Source organism: Protopterus annectens, chromosome 1.part1 (assembly GCF_019279795.1).
Source record: "Protopterus annectens isolate FY-2018-M chromosome 1.part1, PAN1.0, whole genome shotgun sequence".
Taxonomy (NCBI): domain Eukaryota; kingdom Metazoa; phylum Chordata; order Ceratodontiformes; family Protopteridae; genus Protopterus; species Protopterus annectens.
Window position 1 is genome coordinate 428,569,959 of NC_056726.1, and position 16,379 is coordinate 428,586,337.

At 42.9% G+C, this 16,379-nt stretch overlaps 1 protein-coding gene across 1 annotated transcript in view; it reads right to left on the bottom strand.

Moving 5' to 3' along the window:
• The window catches only part of ACO2 (aconitase 2), a 1,318,356-nt gene that overhangs the window by 827,147 nt on the left and 474,830 nt on the right, over positions 1-16,379 (bottom strand). Inside the window, exon 9 of the mRNA XM_044075713.1 lies at positions 11,439-11,449. Coding sequence (XP_043931648.1) covers positions 11,439-11,449 — 11 coding nt within the window. The remainder of the gene's footprint in view (positions 1-11,438; positions 11,450-16,379) is intronic.

A 16,379-nucleotide genomic window follows, 5' to 3' on the forward strand; every position in this document is an offset into this window, starting at 1 on the left:
GTAGACATCACTAAGGTTTTGACTACCCAGGATCAAGTAGTAAACCAGGCAACTAATGGAGTGGCATACAGGATAAACATGCCTATCCTGGGAGGTGCATGGAGCAATGAGCATGCCTATCATGGGGGGGGGGGGGAGTGGCATGGAGCATGAGCATGCCTCTCCTGGGGGTGGCATGAGGATGAACATGTCCATTCTGGAGGTGGCATTTAAGATGAGTATGCCTATCCTGGGAGAGGTTGTGGAGGATGAAACTGCCTATCCTAGGGGCATGGAGGATGAGCCTGCCTATCCTGGGGGGTGGTACAGAGGAAGTGCCTGCCTATCCTAGGGGGTGGCATGGAGGATGAGCTTGCTTATCCTGGGGGGGGGGGCAAGGAAGAAGAGCCTGCCTATCCTCTCGGAGGGCATGGAGGATGAGACTGCCTATCCTGGGGGTGGTATTTAAGATAAGCCTGCCTATCCTGAGGGGTGTTATGGAGAATGATCCTTCCTATCCTAGTGGGGTGGACTGAGTTGATATAGGTAAATTTCTCATTAACCCTGGTAGATGCCAGAGCTTGGAGCAATTGCTGGACTTGACATACTAGCTGCCTAAGCAGGCAGAGGTGCCCTGGGACCCTGGTTGGACACACCTTCTCAGGCCGCCTCTCATTATTTGCCCAGCCTCACAACGTAATATTACCACACCAGAAGAGGTAGGGCATAAGAAAAAGCGCTGGCACACAGGACTGAATACATGACACTGTTGGTTGCTACCTTTGCAGTTTTCATTTCTCCTCCCCAACCTACCAGTGACTGAAGGTGTTTCAAACCTAAGGAGGTAGTACAAGGGGCATGAGTTATGATCACAAGAGCAGTGCAAAGAAGATGATGGCCAGCTGGAGGCATGCCAGGGACTTAAAAACATTTATGCCTGTTATTGTTTGGAACATAATTTCTGTTTAACAAATGTAATAAAAACATGAACAAACCTGTGAAGAAGAATGAATCCACTAAATGAAAAACTGCACAAATCCCAAGCACCTCACTGTTGTAGTCCAAAACACGATAAGGAAACCATAAAAGTTGAAAAGAATGTTAATTTATTATTAAGTGTTCAATTTTAAAATCTACTTTTCGTCAAGTAAACCTTACTCAACTTTTTCAGATAAAATCTTGTAAACAGCCATTTCTAAATAGAAATCCTTTATATAGGTTCTAAACCAGGTCACATGAACATAGTAGTAACATTGTAATTGGATAAATGTTTTTACAGCCATATGATCATGCCCGAAACAAGCAGCTGTTGTCCTTATTTATTTAAACCATCTCACTAAGAATATTGCGCTAATGTTGATGTTATAGGCAGCGGAAAACTTTTTTTTACATTAGATTCAGTTGTATGAGCAAGTATGTTAAAGTTTATCCACATGCACAGTTTTGTCCGTTTTGGGACTGTGTTTGGAGTTTGAAATGGCCGGGCCACAGTCATAACTTGGATTCAAATGTACAAACATAATTTTAAATATCAAATATTAATGTAATAGACTGTTTTTGTTTTTTGCTTTCAGGCATGATCATATGGCTGTAAAAACATTTATCCAATTACAATGTTACTACTACGTTCATGTGACCTAGTTTGGAACCTATATCAAGGATTTCTATTTAGAAATGGCTGTTTACAAGATTTTATCTGAAGAAGTTGAGTAAGGTTTACTTGACGAAAAGTGGATTTTAAAATTGAACACTTAATAATAAATTAACATTCTTTTCAACTTTTATGGTTTCCTTATCGTGTTTTGGACGACAACAGTGAGGTGCTTGGGATTCGTGCAGTTTTTCATTAAATGCAATAAAAAATAGTAAGAATAAAGCAATACACAAGCACATTGATACAGCTGTACTAGTATCTCTCATTCCTTAAAAACTGTATCATGCATTGTTTCCCAGAAAATGCTTACAGCATTCTGTGCAGCTTAAAACATATGAAGGTCAGAGCTTATCTGTGATGGGGAAATAACAGCTACGCTGTACTGCTGAATGCAGAAAGATTGCCTGTTGTTAATTGTGGTAAAAGGTGAATGGTTAGATTTGTATATGAGGGAGCGGCTAAAGAGATTAGTGTTAAATTAGAAATAAATTAACTTTGTCAGCCAATATGTGCTGCTCAAGTTTAAATCAGTGCAAGTAGTGCTTTAGTGGCACAAGGAAGTGTTTATGATAACCTAGGAACAAAGTGTGCCATTAAAGCCGCTGCTGTTCTGCTGACTCAGGATAGAGCACCTGAATGCTATAAAAGTAAAATGTAACAAAAACAACACTGAATTGCCAAAGTTTATAACTAGACTAAGGAAATGCCTTGTTTGTGTCTACATTTCTTACAGTTAATCATTAAATCCTACATGGACTGGATTTGCAGTGACAGGGGATAGAGCTCTAGAGAGGTGTAAAAGAAAAGAAATTCTTAGTGCAAACAAGCATAGTAAACAAAAAACTCCAATCATTCCTATCATAACACCATTCATATTTGTGATTATAAGTGTGTCAGTGCACCCCTCCCCCCCGACCTAGAATGACATCCATGGACATGAAGACACAGACATATCTTCCCAGGGCCAGGGTGCCAGATGCACACTCCTTCTTGGCTGCTACAAGCTCATTAGAGCATGAAAATAGCATCATGGGATGGCATGCTGTTGACCAAGTACACTCATATGTACCATGCACTTCCTTAGTTGAGGGCATTCATGGTAACTATTCAAAATTTGTGCATGGCCATAATAAAGGGACAGGCAGATACCAGCACAGGCACTACTGAGCAATTTGTGGTATTACATGGTCTATATGAAGACCTGAGAGAGTGCATGGTCAGATGTGCAACATAATACTCTTGTGGTGCAGAGAGTTTACATGCAGTATATGCCTGTGTGTGGCTCATATCATGGATAACACACTTCCTAAGGCCAGTTTGCCCACGTGTCCAGTGGGGAAACCTGCCAGGTGAGCATGATCTCAAACCTCTAGTTCTACCACTTCCACATCACTATTCAATGTTGAGGGCAGTACTGGGTACCATGGACATACACCTGGGTGGGGTACTTGTGCAGACACTATCTGTAACATTAGCCACTGTTCACACTCATGGAGCATTCCTTCTCAGCATGGTGTGAATCATTTCTGTTACCTTCCTAGGAGAGGGTACTCCCATGGACAAGGACATGCACAATCAGTGTATGCATCTCCTGGAGTCCCAACAGATCCCAGCACAGTACTGCTTCATGTGCTGAAGCTGTGTCCCAACACAAAGGCACATGACAATGTGCACCCATGCATGTATGCGCACACACACACACAAACACACACACACACACACACACACACATTCACAGACACACACACACACACACACACACACACACACACACACACACACACACACACACACATCTGTAGTCATTGCAGCCCTCCTCATGTGCACAAATGATGATAACTGTGGCCTGCCCTCACTATTCTGTTACTTGATTAGCCTATTACTTATGGACAAAGTGACTAGTCTATGCATGGTATAGCACAGCTTGGGTATGCTTTTGCATCTATAAGTTTTCACTTTATATGTACAGCTTTATTCTGGCCTACAATTGTGAACTAGATGCTGCCTCTTAGCCAGTGCTATGGCATACTGCACCCACCTCCATCTGGCGTCTCCAACTAACAGCTCCTCCACAGGCTTTTATCAGGCACCTTGTTCTTTACAGGCTCCTCCCCTGCAGCTGGCTCCTCCACAGGTTCTTTGTCGGACACGTCCTCCTTCACAGGCTCCTCCTACACTGCCAGATCCCCCACAGACTCCTCATCTGGTACCTCCTCCCTCATAGTCTTCCCCCCTGCAGTCAGCTCTTCTGCAGATTCTTTATCAGGCACCTCCTGCTTTACATAATCGACAGACCTCGATGCTTTGCCAGAGACGGCCCTGCATCTGTCACCCCCTGGGATTCCGGGTACTGACTAAGGCACTTGCCACTCCTATAATACCTTTTTTAGGCAGTGTTCCAAAGACCAAAATTCCACTGTAACAGCTACAAACAAATGCAATCTGAGGGTCATTCTGCTCAATGCTAGAAATCTAAAATTCAAGATGCACTCGCTCGAAGCTCTCCTCAAAATGGAGAATGTCGACATCTGTGCTGTAACGGAGACCTGGTTTAAAGAGGCAGAAAGCACTTCTGCACTCCCAGGCTACAACTCATTCCATATCTTTCAGCCCCAGAATACAGATGGAAGCTCCAAAGGCAGTGGTATGTCCATATTCTTAAATGATATGCACACCTCAATGCCCAACATAATGCATCTGAGATACTTCAGGTACAACTAACACTGGATAAGATGGTGATACAAGTCATAGCCTGCTACAGAACCCCAAACATGTCCCTAGACTCTCACTCCGAGTTCCTAAACACCCTGGAATCTATCAAGGTCCAACCCAATACTCTCATACTAGGTGACTTCAACTACCCTTCTATCAACTGGGAAAACTATTCAAGTACCAATGTACAGACCCAATGTTTTCTGGAATTTATCAGTTCCAATGCCTTGGACCAGCTCATTCTGACCCCCCCTAGAGGAAAAAACATCCTCGACCTGGTTATCACCAACATGGGAGACCGTTGCTCCACACATATAGTCAATTCCTCCATGGTTAAATCTGACCACAAACTGATCACCATGGAAATCTCCATCTCACCGACACCCCCCCACTAAGGTGACCACCCTGAAAAACTTCTCTAAAGCTGACTTTGGGCTCCTAAAAACAGAGGTGGCTAACTTCTTGGCACCCATGCCAATGGAAAATAGCTGCATGACTGCTGAATCATACACCAATGCACTGTAAGAGCATGTACACAAATGCATGGACCTTGCCATACCAAATAGAACCAAGATATTCTCCTCCAAAAAAAGGAAGCCAATCTGGTGGTCCCCAGCCATCAATAAACTCTACAAAAGAAGGAAGAAAATGTTGCAGACAAAATTTAAGTCACAAGACTGGAAAACCTCCCTTATCAATCTCAACAAAAAGTTGAGATCCCTTATCAAATCCTCTAAAGCCAGCTATGAAGGCAGAATTGTGTCTGATGCCAAAAACAACCACAAAAGTTTCTATAGCTATATCAAAAACCTCAAAGGCAATACCCAGATTTGCTCTGAGTTATTGCATAATGGCACCTCCTATACTAAGCCAACAGATATAGCCAACATATTGGCCGACAGATTCAGTGCCAACTTTACCCCTCTCTCCCCCCTCAAAGGCCCTATCACAATACCAGAGGAAAGCCTGGTACCCACCATTTCTGTGACACAGGTAAAAGCTGCATTGTCCAAAGCCAAGAATATAGCATCCATTGGGACCTGATAATATCCGTGGCTGCATCCTACATGAGCTACAAAATGAACTGGTACCACATATGTGTGCCCTGTTCAATAACAGCCTTACCTCAGGCTATGTCTCTAACAAATGGTGCACTGCTACAGTCATCCCGCTCCATAAAGGGGGAGCAACCACAGACCCTGGGAACTATCGCACCATTAGCCTGATGAGTCTGTTATGCAAAGCTATGGAGTGCAGCATCATGGACCTGCTTAACAAAGATATAGGCAATCTCCAAACTCTTTACCCCAAACAGTTTGGCTTTGTCAAGGGGAGATCCTGCTTGCTGAACCTGGTTGACTTCTTCGGGGCAGTCACCAAGGCTGTGGATGAGGGTAAGGCGGTGCATATAGCCGACCTCAACCTGGCTAAGGCCTTTGATACCATTCCCCACTCAGGTATCACTGATAAACTCACCAAACTAGGCATCAATCCTTACATCACCAGTTGGGTTGAAAATTGGCTCACAGACAGGACCCACAGAGTGAAAGTTGTGGATTCCAAGTCAGACTGTCAACCAGTCATGAGTGGATTCCCACAAGGCTCGGTCCTAGGCCTTCTCCTGTTTGGCATCTACTTCTCAGAAGTCCAGGCCAACACAAAAGGACTTTGGCTGACCAAGTTCGCTGATGACTGCAAGCTAGGAATCATTATCAACTCCCCAAGTGATGCAGACATCCTACAAAAGGGCCTCTCTGAGACGAATGACTGGTGTCAGAACCATGGCCCGAAGCTTAATGCCAAAAATGCATTATCATCCCCTTTGGAAAAAAACTCAGTTCCCACGAATTACTACACTGATGGGAGCTGAATGAACACTGAAGGGGCCATAAGAGATCTGGGCACCCAGGTCGACAGCCACCTCACCTTCGACCACCACATTGCCACTGTGGTCAGAAAGTCCTTCTATGTGGCACATCTTATAACCAAAGGTTTCACATCCAGGAAGAAAAAGGACATCATTCCTCTCTACTTATCTCTCATTAGACCAGTCATCGAATATAATGCCCCATTTGGTATGTACCTGACCAGACACCTACAACAGCTGGAGAGGCCACAAAAGTACCTCACAAAAAGGATCTTGGGCCTTAAACACATGTCCCACATGGACAGACCCAAGAAACTTCAGCTGTTCTCAGTCTGTTATCATCTACTTAGAGGTGATCTCTGCTTGACTTACAAAGCCATGCCCAACCCAGCCCTACTTGAAATGCTTCACCTAATGAAATCTCAATCCCTCTGCACCACATGCTCCAGAGATCACAACCTCATTACCATAATTAACAGAACATGCTGGAGGGACAAGTTCATCTCTCAAAGACTGCCCATAGTCTGGAATAAGCTTCCCATTCATGTCAAGCAGAGCACCTCACTGGCCCTCTTCAAGAGAAATCTTGACGAGTGGATGTGTAACAGAAAGTTCACCCCAGGGATCATTCCAGTTGCCCTATTAGATAGGGGCACTGCGAACTAATATCGGGTGGCACAGTGCCTGGGCAATTTTTTTGGGTAGGCTTATAAAGGCTCCAGACCCGTTAGCCTAGTACACACCTATGAACAATCTCCTCCCCTGCTGCCAGATTTCCCACAGACTCTTCAACTAGCACGTCCTCCTTCACAGGCTTCTCCCCTGCAGCCAGCTCCTCTGCAGACTATTAGGCACCTCCTCCTTCACAGGCTCCTCCTCTGCTGCCAGATTCTCCACAGGATCCTCATCCTGCACCTCCTCCCTCACAGGCTTCTCCCTTACAACCAGCTTCCCATCAGACATGCCTACTGCTGTGAGCCTGGTACTTCATCCTCCAGAATGTGATTACCCTGCTGTCATTGTTTGGATATTAGAATGTCTGTAACATCACAAAAACTGCAAAACATTTGCTGCATTTTGCAGGGTTGTTCTGCAGGTGCACTGCCAGATACATCCAGACAGCTGAAGTGGGCCTTAAGCAGGCCAGAATCCACCTAGTCTGTCACAGGGTGATGTTGCAGCCATTGTGTGCCATGGTCAGCAGATTTGTAATTGGTTATTATCCATGGCTCGCAGGCATATAGGTTCATAGGTTCATAGGTTCATACTAGGCTATCTGCCCAAGGGCATTTACAAGCCTAGCCCATAGTTTTGTGGCTTACGCCACCCCTTTAGTATGGGGAACTATACCCATTATTTTGCTGTGCCTCTGTCGAGCAGTGACACTGAGGTAATCCCTGGGGTATATCTGCGATCTCCCATCCATTGGTCAAGATTTCTCTTGAACAAGGCCAGCGAGGTGCTCTGCCTCACATATACCGGGATTTTATTCCACAGCATAGGGAGTCTTTGGGTGATGAATCTATCCCTCCAGCACTTCCTATTAATAGCCGTGTCGAGGTTTAAGTCTCTCACCCTTGTGGCTCTGATGGATCTAGATTTTTTGAGGTGAAGCATATTCATCAAATCTGGGTTTGACATGGCCTTGTATGTTAGGCAAAGGTCACCTCTGAGCAAGCGGTGGCGACTGAATAGAGCTGGAGTTCTTTCAGTCGGGCAGCATAGGACAGATGTTTGAGACCCTTTATCCTTTTGGTGAGGAACTTTTGTGGCCTCTCCAGCTGCTGCAAGTGTCGGGTCAGATACATTCCGAATGGGGCATTGTACTCAATCATTGGTCTGATGAGTGATGAGTATAGGGAGACTATGACCTCCCTTGATCTAGATGAGAATCCCTTCATGATAAGGTGGGCAATGTAGAAGGTCTTCCTAACTACTTTAGCTACATGGGTGTCGAATGACAGACTACTATCAACCTGGGTCCCCAGGTCCCTGATAACTTCTTCTGTGCTCAGTGGATTGCCACCTATTTGGTAGCTAGGGGTAACCTTGTTTTTCCCGAAGGGTATGACTATGCATTTTTGGCATTTAACTTTAGGCCATGGCTCTGGCACCAGTTATCCGTTTCTGTGAGACCCTTCTGAAGGATATCTGTGTCAGATGTGTTTTCTACTATGGCGCCCAGTTTGCAGTCATCTGCAAACTTTGTCAGCCATAACCCTCCTGTGTTTGCTTGTACTTCGGAAAAGTAGATGCCAAACAAGAGTGGGCCCAGGACTGAGCCCTGTGGTACACCACTTGTGACAGGCTTTGAGTCTGACATGGCGCCAGCAACTCTGACCCTGTGGGTTCTGTCACTCAGCCAGTTTGCAACCCATCTTGTGATGTATGGGTTAACATTTAAGCTGATGAGTTTTTCAATGATACCCGAGTGGGGTATTGTATCGAAGGCCTTCGCCAGATCAAGGTAGGCTGTATGGACTGCCTTTCCCTCATCAATGGCTTTGGTGATTGTTTCGAAAAAGTCAACTAAGTTTAGAAGGCATGATCTGCCTTTGACAAAGCCAAACTGGGATGGATCCAAAGTCTGCAAATTTCCTATGTCTTTATTTATGAGGTCCATTATGATCCTCTCCATGGCTTTGCAGATAAGGCTTGTCAAGCTAATGGGCTGGTAATTTCCAGGGTCGGTGGAGGCACCGCCTTTGTGAAGTGGGACCACAGTTGCTGTGCGCCACTCCCTGGGTACGTATCCAGAGGTAAGACTATGATTAAACAGCTGTCCTAGCTGTGGATTTAATTCCTCGTTGAGTTCGTATCTAGCATCATCAGCAAGATGCCCCTGTGGAGAATCACCCTACCCAAATCAATGGTATAAGTTGTACATGTGCCATATGTAAGAGCATTGGGGACTGCTCAAATGGCTTGCAGATACATTGTATATTATGCCATCTGCATTAAATACCACCTGGCAACTGACAGAGTGGAACCCCTTATAGTTGATATAACTTTGTCTCTGATCCCCAGATAGGGCTCTTATTGCAATCTGGGTGCAGTCTATGACCCACCACTACCTCAGGTAAATGAACTACATCATAAAAAGCCTGCATGGTTTTGCTTCTCTCCTGCAGTACATGAAAACTGCATATGCTCTCCTATATACTGTAGCAAGGCATCAAGGAACTGGTGGAATGTCCTTGATGAATATTTATTTATTTATTTATTTAACATTTGTTTAATGGGAAAGTCTGACTGAGATAGTCACTTTTCAGTGGAGGCCCAGGGAGAAATACTCCAGATGCATGTGTTTGGAATAAGGGAGGAAACCAGCGCACATGGAGGAAACCCATGTGAAAGCAGGGAGGACATGCAGACTCCACGTAGAAGGCACCCCAGCCAATAATGGAACTGGATAACATCTTGCTGTGAGGTGGCAATGCTAACCGCTGTACCACTGTGATGCCTGAGACACACTCACTGTTTTCCCATTTGTTGCTGAAAAGTCCTTATAGTTAGTATTCTCAAAACAAAATATTTAACCACAGCCTTCAGACAGGCTTCATGCCAAGTGAATGTAGGAGTGCAACTGTCCTCTCTCTGCTCAAGGGCAGGCCATTTATGGACTCAAGCATACCTCTAAACATCTTAGCGCAAGAAACCTGGACAAAGCCTAAAATATTGGGGGAACAAAGGCCCATAAATAGAGACAGATTTTAAATATTGTACTTATAAACTTAGAAAGTTGCTAGAATAACAGGATTTGTGTTAGCATGCATTTTCTGAAGGATATGAAGTCTGAAACTCAAATGTATGTCTTATGAGGAACAGACCAAAAATATGACAAAAATCTGGACATTCTGTGAAAATCTGGACAGTTGAGAGCTATGGACACAAGTAACTACAGTCCCATAATTCTGACTAGTTTCATATGCAAAACCATGGAAAGAATTATCATGGAAATGATAAACAATGACATTGGAAACCTTCAGACACTGGATCCAGTGCAGTTTCATTTGGTAGATCATGCCTACTCAGCCTGCTGGACGTCTTTCAGAAGGTCACCAAAACACTGGATGAGGGCAAAACGGTGCATACTGCCTATCTCATCTGGCTAAAGCATTTGCACAATATCCCACTCAAGCATTGTAGACAAACTAAAGAAATATGTATAAACCCTTATGTTACCAGCTAGATGGCCTGCTGGCTCACAGATAGGATACAAGAATTCTGCATATGGGAGTCCACCTCTATAAACAGGCCAGTCACTAGAGTAGTTCCTCAAGGCTTGGTTTTGGGGGTGCTCCTTTTTGGCATCTACTTCTCTGAACTCAAGGACAATGTGAAGGGCCTCCATCTGACCAAGTGTATAGACAATTGCAAACTTGGCACAGTCACAGAATCCTCCAGTGACACAAGTACCCTTCAAGAAGGCCTGACACAGACTAATGACTGATGGAGGAGACATGGTTTAAAACTAAATGCCAATAAATGCATAATAGCACCCTTTGGGAAGATGGATGGATAATACACCACTTAGAGTAGACCCAGTGGTCAGGGATTTGGGAATGCATGTAGAGAGTAACCTGGCTTTTGACCATCATGTATCTAGTGTTGTAAGAATATCATTTTATACTGCACAACTTATAAGTAAGGATATAGCATCTAGCTTCAAGAATATCAATGTTCTGCTGCATTCAGCCCTTATCAGACCAATCATTGAGTAAAATGCCCCCTTCGATATGCATATGCAACAACTGCAGCATCCACAGAGATTCCACACAAAAAGAATACATGGTCTAAACAACAAGTTCTACTGATCCCACTCTTATGGACCTGTTGCACAGTCACAAAACAAATAGCTTTACAATTTCCCAATCTATGGACCTAAATTCTTATATGCAACATAAATAGTATTTGTAACAGATATTACCCCTTCTCTTGAACAGGCATCCCATTGATGTGAAGCAAAGTTCTTTTGTAACCCAATTCAACCAAAACTTGGACCACTGGATGGGAAATCAGAAATTTACTTCTGGTCTGGCACCTGTGTCTCTAGTAGACAGAAGCAGTCATGCCCAAGCATACATATTTTCTATGGTATCAAAACTTGTTGGACACATTTGGGAATCATGGTTAGGATTTAAAAGACCCCTTGGGGACGTCAGCCTAATAATTACCTGTGAACCTGTGAATATAGCATGGTGTCCACAGAAATAGGTACTGAACACATCCCTGGGCTTGAATATGAGTGTGACACATATGAACCAGCTGCTGCATGGTGCCTTTATCTATAGAGTAGACATCCACAATTTCTTTGTTTTAGAGGGCATGAAATGTTAAGTTCAAATGGATGAGTCCGCACTGCCAAAGGTGATAACAAGCAACACAGTGTCTACAATCAGAAATAACAGCCCCTTTTATATACATATTTACTACTGAGGTGGCTACTTCACACATGTTTTTGTGCTCTGTCTCCCATAACACTTTACGATTTTGCTGAGGTCAATAAACCTGTTAACAATAAAAACAAAAAGCAACAAGCCCAGTCAGATATGCAATCTTCCAAGGATTTAACCCTCCAACTACTGCAAAACATACTCAAACTAAGCATTTTTGTCCCTTTTACTTTTTACAGGACTTCTTCAGAGTTAAAAACTAAAAACACTGTCGATACAGTCAGACAGGTAAACATCCATTTCAACAAGATCACATGATTAACTTCTAACAAGGACATTTAAGGAAACCACATTCCAAAAAACTTGATAACCATAACGCATCATTGTCCTTTGTGTAGCACTTATAAAAACATATTGTTTAATTATAAAAATTATCACTGTGCTGTACTCTAGACATAAAATAATTTATCTGAATGTATAAGCTCAACAATAATTAGTAAGAAATAATAAATAATAATTAATCAAATGATATTTGTATTGATCATCCTATACAGCTTAGAAAAATATAACATTCTTAAAGGATGGGGGCCCCAGATTTCAAAACACTAACTGCAGAAGTACAGTAATTCATTCCTGGCTTCACACTGATATTTAACGTCAGCTGTTCCAGCACTGTTTCAGTGTCCTTGTTAGGAGTTAATTTGATCTTGTTGAGATGAGTGTTTACACACACACATATATATATATATATATATATATATACACATATTTTTTTTTTTTACTTTCTAACTCTGAAGAAGTCCCAAGAAAAAGGGGATGAAAGTGCTTAGTTTGAATATTTTTTTACAATAGTTTGAGTTTTTCTTTTTCTTCAATAACTCCATGGAAGACTGCACATAAGACTGGACTTGCTGCACTTTGTTTTGGTTTTAGTCACAATGTCAGAGTGTCGGGGTTGTGTTTGAAATCTTGAAACAGTGCCACTCCCATGTGGAATATTTACATTTCTGAACTGCCCCACCATATTTCTTACCCTCATTTTAATCTGTAATTGCCCTCATTTTAATTAATACTGTTGCTCATTACCATCTTGTTCTATTGCTATTTGCAAGTTATGCAGGCCACAGAATATATAGGCTTTCCACAATCATGCTCTATCTGTTTCTGAATTGGATCCCCCTGGGGTGTGGCATCTCTTCATAGAAAATCGGCTACAGCAATGTGAAAACTGTTACTGAATTCCAGAATGGAATTTCAGCTGGACTTGCTAAATCCAGAATTCTTTGGATTACATACTAAGAACTTATGCTCTGTTTTCTTTTCATTTATCAGTAAGTGCTTGCTTAGGCTAATGAAAGGTTCCTGCAGTTCCTTTATTGCCATCTGAACTGGGGAGTAGTGCTGGGTTTTCTGCACAATATAGGAAGTAAATGCTATTTCTTTGTACCTACAGATTATTATTAAAAAACTCACAATGGCTGCAATTCCATGTTACATCCCTAAGGTATTTTTACTTGTTTTATTTAAAAACTATATAAGTGAGATTTTCGGTCATCATCTGGACCACAAGAACAAAGAACAGAAGAAAAACAATCAAAATCTGGATAGAGACACGGACAAATGGTACAAAAGTTATCATACACAATACAGAGAGGCTGTGACAATGAGTATAGAACCTGGTACAAGATAATGAAGCAAAATATGGTACAGATATATGAGGTTAAACAAGACTACATAAACTAAATACAAGATGGGCATATAAACCTACCATAACAAGAAATCCAAATATATAAGCAATAATACAAGAGAGACAGAAAATTTGCAGGTAGAACTATATAAGCACAAAAGAGCAAAACAGCAGAAATCTAAATTCCTCTCTTGAAAAAAAAATACAATATCAGACAGGAAACAATCATTCTCTTTTGAATCAGCTGCATTTTTAGGTATGAAAAAACCTTCAGTTTCAGTTTAAATTTGGTTAGGTGCATCACCTGCCATAAGTAGGGGTTAGGAAATTCCAGCAAGCAGCATCTAACTTACAAAAGGCTTTCTCATCTATGACTAGCCTGAAATAATGTATATTCAGAGACAGAGGTTCTTGCTCTGCTGATATCAAGTGTACTACTAGGATGCAATGACATTCCGGTGAGAGGTGGGCAATGCTCTAGGTGTGATCTTTTGAAAGCACTAGTACAATGCCATGTTCACTGCACAGGTACATGTTTTGACATCTCTGTCTCCATATCTGCAGTGCAATGGCACACCCACTACACAGTAAATGCTTCCACACCTCTGTCTCCCAATCTGTAGTGTAATGTTATGCCCTCTACATAGCTATATCCTTCAACACTTCTCTCTCTCTCTATCTGTAATGCAATGCCATGCCCACTACTCAGGTACATGCTTCCATACCTCTACCTCCTTACTAGTAGTGCAATGGCATGTGCACCACACAAGTACATGCTGCCACACATCTAGCTCCCTACTTAGAGTACAATGCAATGACCACTACACAGATGCATGCTTCCATGCCTCTCTCTCTCCCTACCTGTAGTGCAATGTCATCACCACCACACAGATACATACTTCCACACTTCAATCTTCCAGTCTGTAGTGTAATGGGTTTACTATTGAAATGTCGAACGGCACTACATCGACTGTACTATAGTAGAACACAGAAGTTCAAAAATAGTAATGTCGATGACAAAAAAACAATCTAGGACTGTGTTTTAACATGGGTCGAGGTAGGGGAGATGTTTGTAGTTCTGAATAATACTGAACACCTATCTCGACCCATGTTAAAACCATTCCTAGATTGCTTTTTTGACGTCGACATTACTATTTTCGAACTTCTGTGTTCGACTATAGTACAGTCGACGTAGTGCCGTTCGACATTTTAATAGTAAATCGTGTAATGCTATGTCCACTACACATGTATATGCTTCCATACCTCTATCTCCAAATCTGTTGTGTAATGCCATTCCCACTACACAGTTACACATTTCCATACCTCTATCTCCCTACCTGAATTGCAATGCCATGCCCACTATACAGGTGCATGCTTCAACACGTCCATCTCCCTAACAGTAGCGTAAAGAGATGCCCACAACACAGGTATATGCTTCCATACTGCTGTCTCCTTACCTATAGTGCAATGTCATGCCCACTACAAAGGTATATGCTTCCACACCTCTGTCTCCCAGTCTATAGTGTAATGTCATGCCCTCTACACAGGGACATACCTCCACACATCTATCTCCAATCTGTAGTGTAATGCAATGCCCAGTACACAGGTACATGCTTCCACAACTCTATCTCCAATCTGCAGTGTAACGCTATACCCACTAAACAGGTACATGTTTCCACATATCTACTTCCCTACCTGAAGTGTAATGCCATCCCCACTACACAGGTACATGCTTCCACCCCTCTATCTACCTACCTTTAGTTCAATGCCCTTCCCACTCCACAAGTACACATTTCAACACCTCTGTCTCCATACCTGTAGTATAAGGGTGTAAGGCGATGTCTGCTACACATGTACATGCCTACACACCTCTATCCCCTGACCTGTAGTGCAATGCCATGGTCACTACAGAAGTACTTGCTTCCACGTCTGTCTCTCTACCTGTTGTGTAATGCCATGCCCACTACACAGGTGCATGCTTCCACACATCTATCTCCCATTCTGTAGTGCAATGCAGTGTAATGCAACACCCAAGACACAGGTATATGCTTCCACACATCAATCTTCCAGTCTGTAGTGTAATGCAGTGTAATTCTATGCCCTCTACACAGGTATATGTTTCCACACATCTGCCTCCCATTCTGTAATGTAATGCAGTACAATTCGATGCTCCCTAAACAGGTACATGTTTCCACACCTCTACCTCCCAATTTGTAGTGTAATACCATCACCACTACACAGGTTCATCCTTCCAAACCTCTATCTTACTACCTGTAGTACAATGCCATACCCACTACAAAGATGCATGCTTCCACATCTCTATTTTCCATTCTGTAGTGTAATGCAGTATAATGCGATGTACACTACACAGGTACATGCTTCCACACATCCATCTCACAATCTATAGTGTAATGCCATCCCCTCTGCACAGGTACATGCTTTCACACCTCTATCTCCGACCTGTACTGTAATGCCATACACAGGTACATCCCCCCACAAGTCTATCTCCCAATTTGTACTGTAATGCAATAGCCATTACACAGGTACATGTTTCCACATCTCTATCTCCCAGTCTGTTGTGTAATGCCATGCCCCCACTACAGACACATTCTTCAACACCTCTATCTCCCTAACTGTAGTATAAGATGATGTCCACTACACAGGTACATGCTTCAACACCTGCACTTCCCTACCTGTAGTGCAATGCAATGCACACCACTCAGGACAAGGCTTCCACTCCTCTATCTCCCAATCTGTAGTGCAATGCCATGCCCACTACACAGTTACATGCTTCCATACCTCTATCTCCCAATCTGTAGTGCAATGCCATGCCCACTACACAGGTACATCCTTCCACATGTCTCCCTACCTGTAGAGTAGTGTCCATTACAGTTACATGCTTCCATACCTCTATCTCCCTACCTGCAGTGCAATGCCATGCCCACTACATAGGTACATGCTTCCACACCTGTATTTCCCAGTCTGCAATGTAATGTCATCCCCATGACACAGGTACATGCTTCCACACTTCTGTCTCCCTAGCTGTGGTGCAATTCCACTAATCGGGTACCTGCTTGCACACCT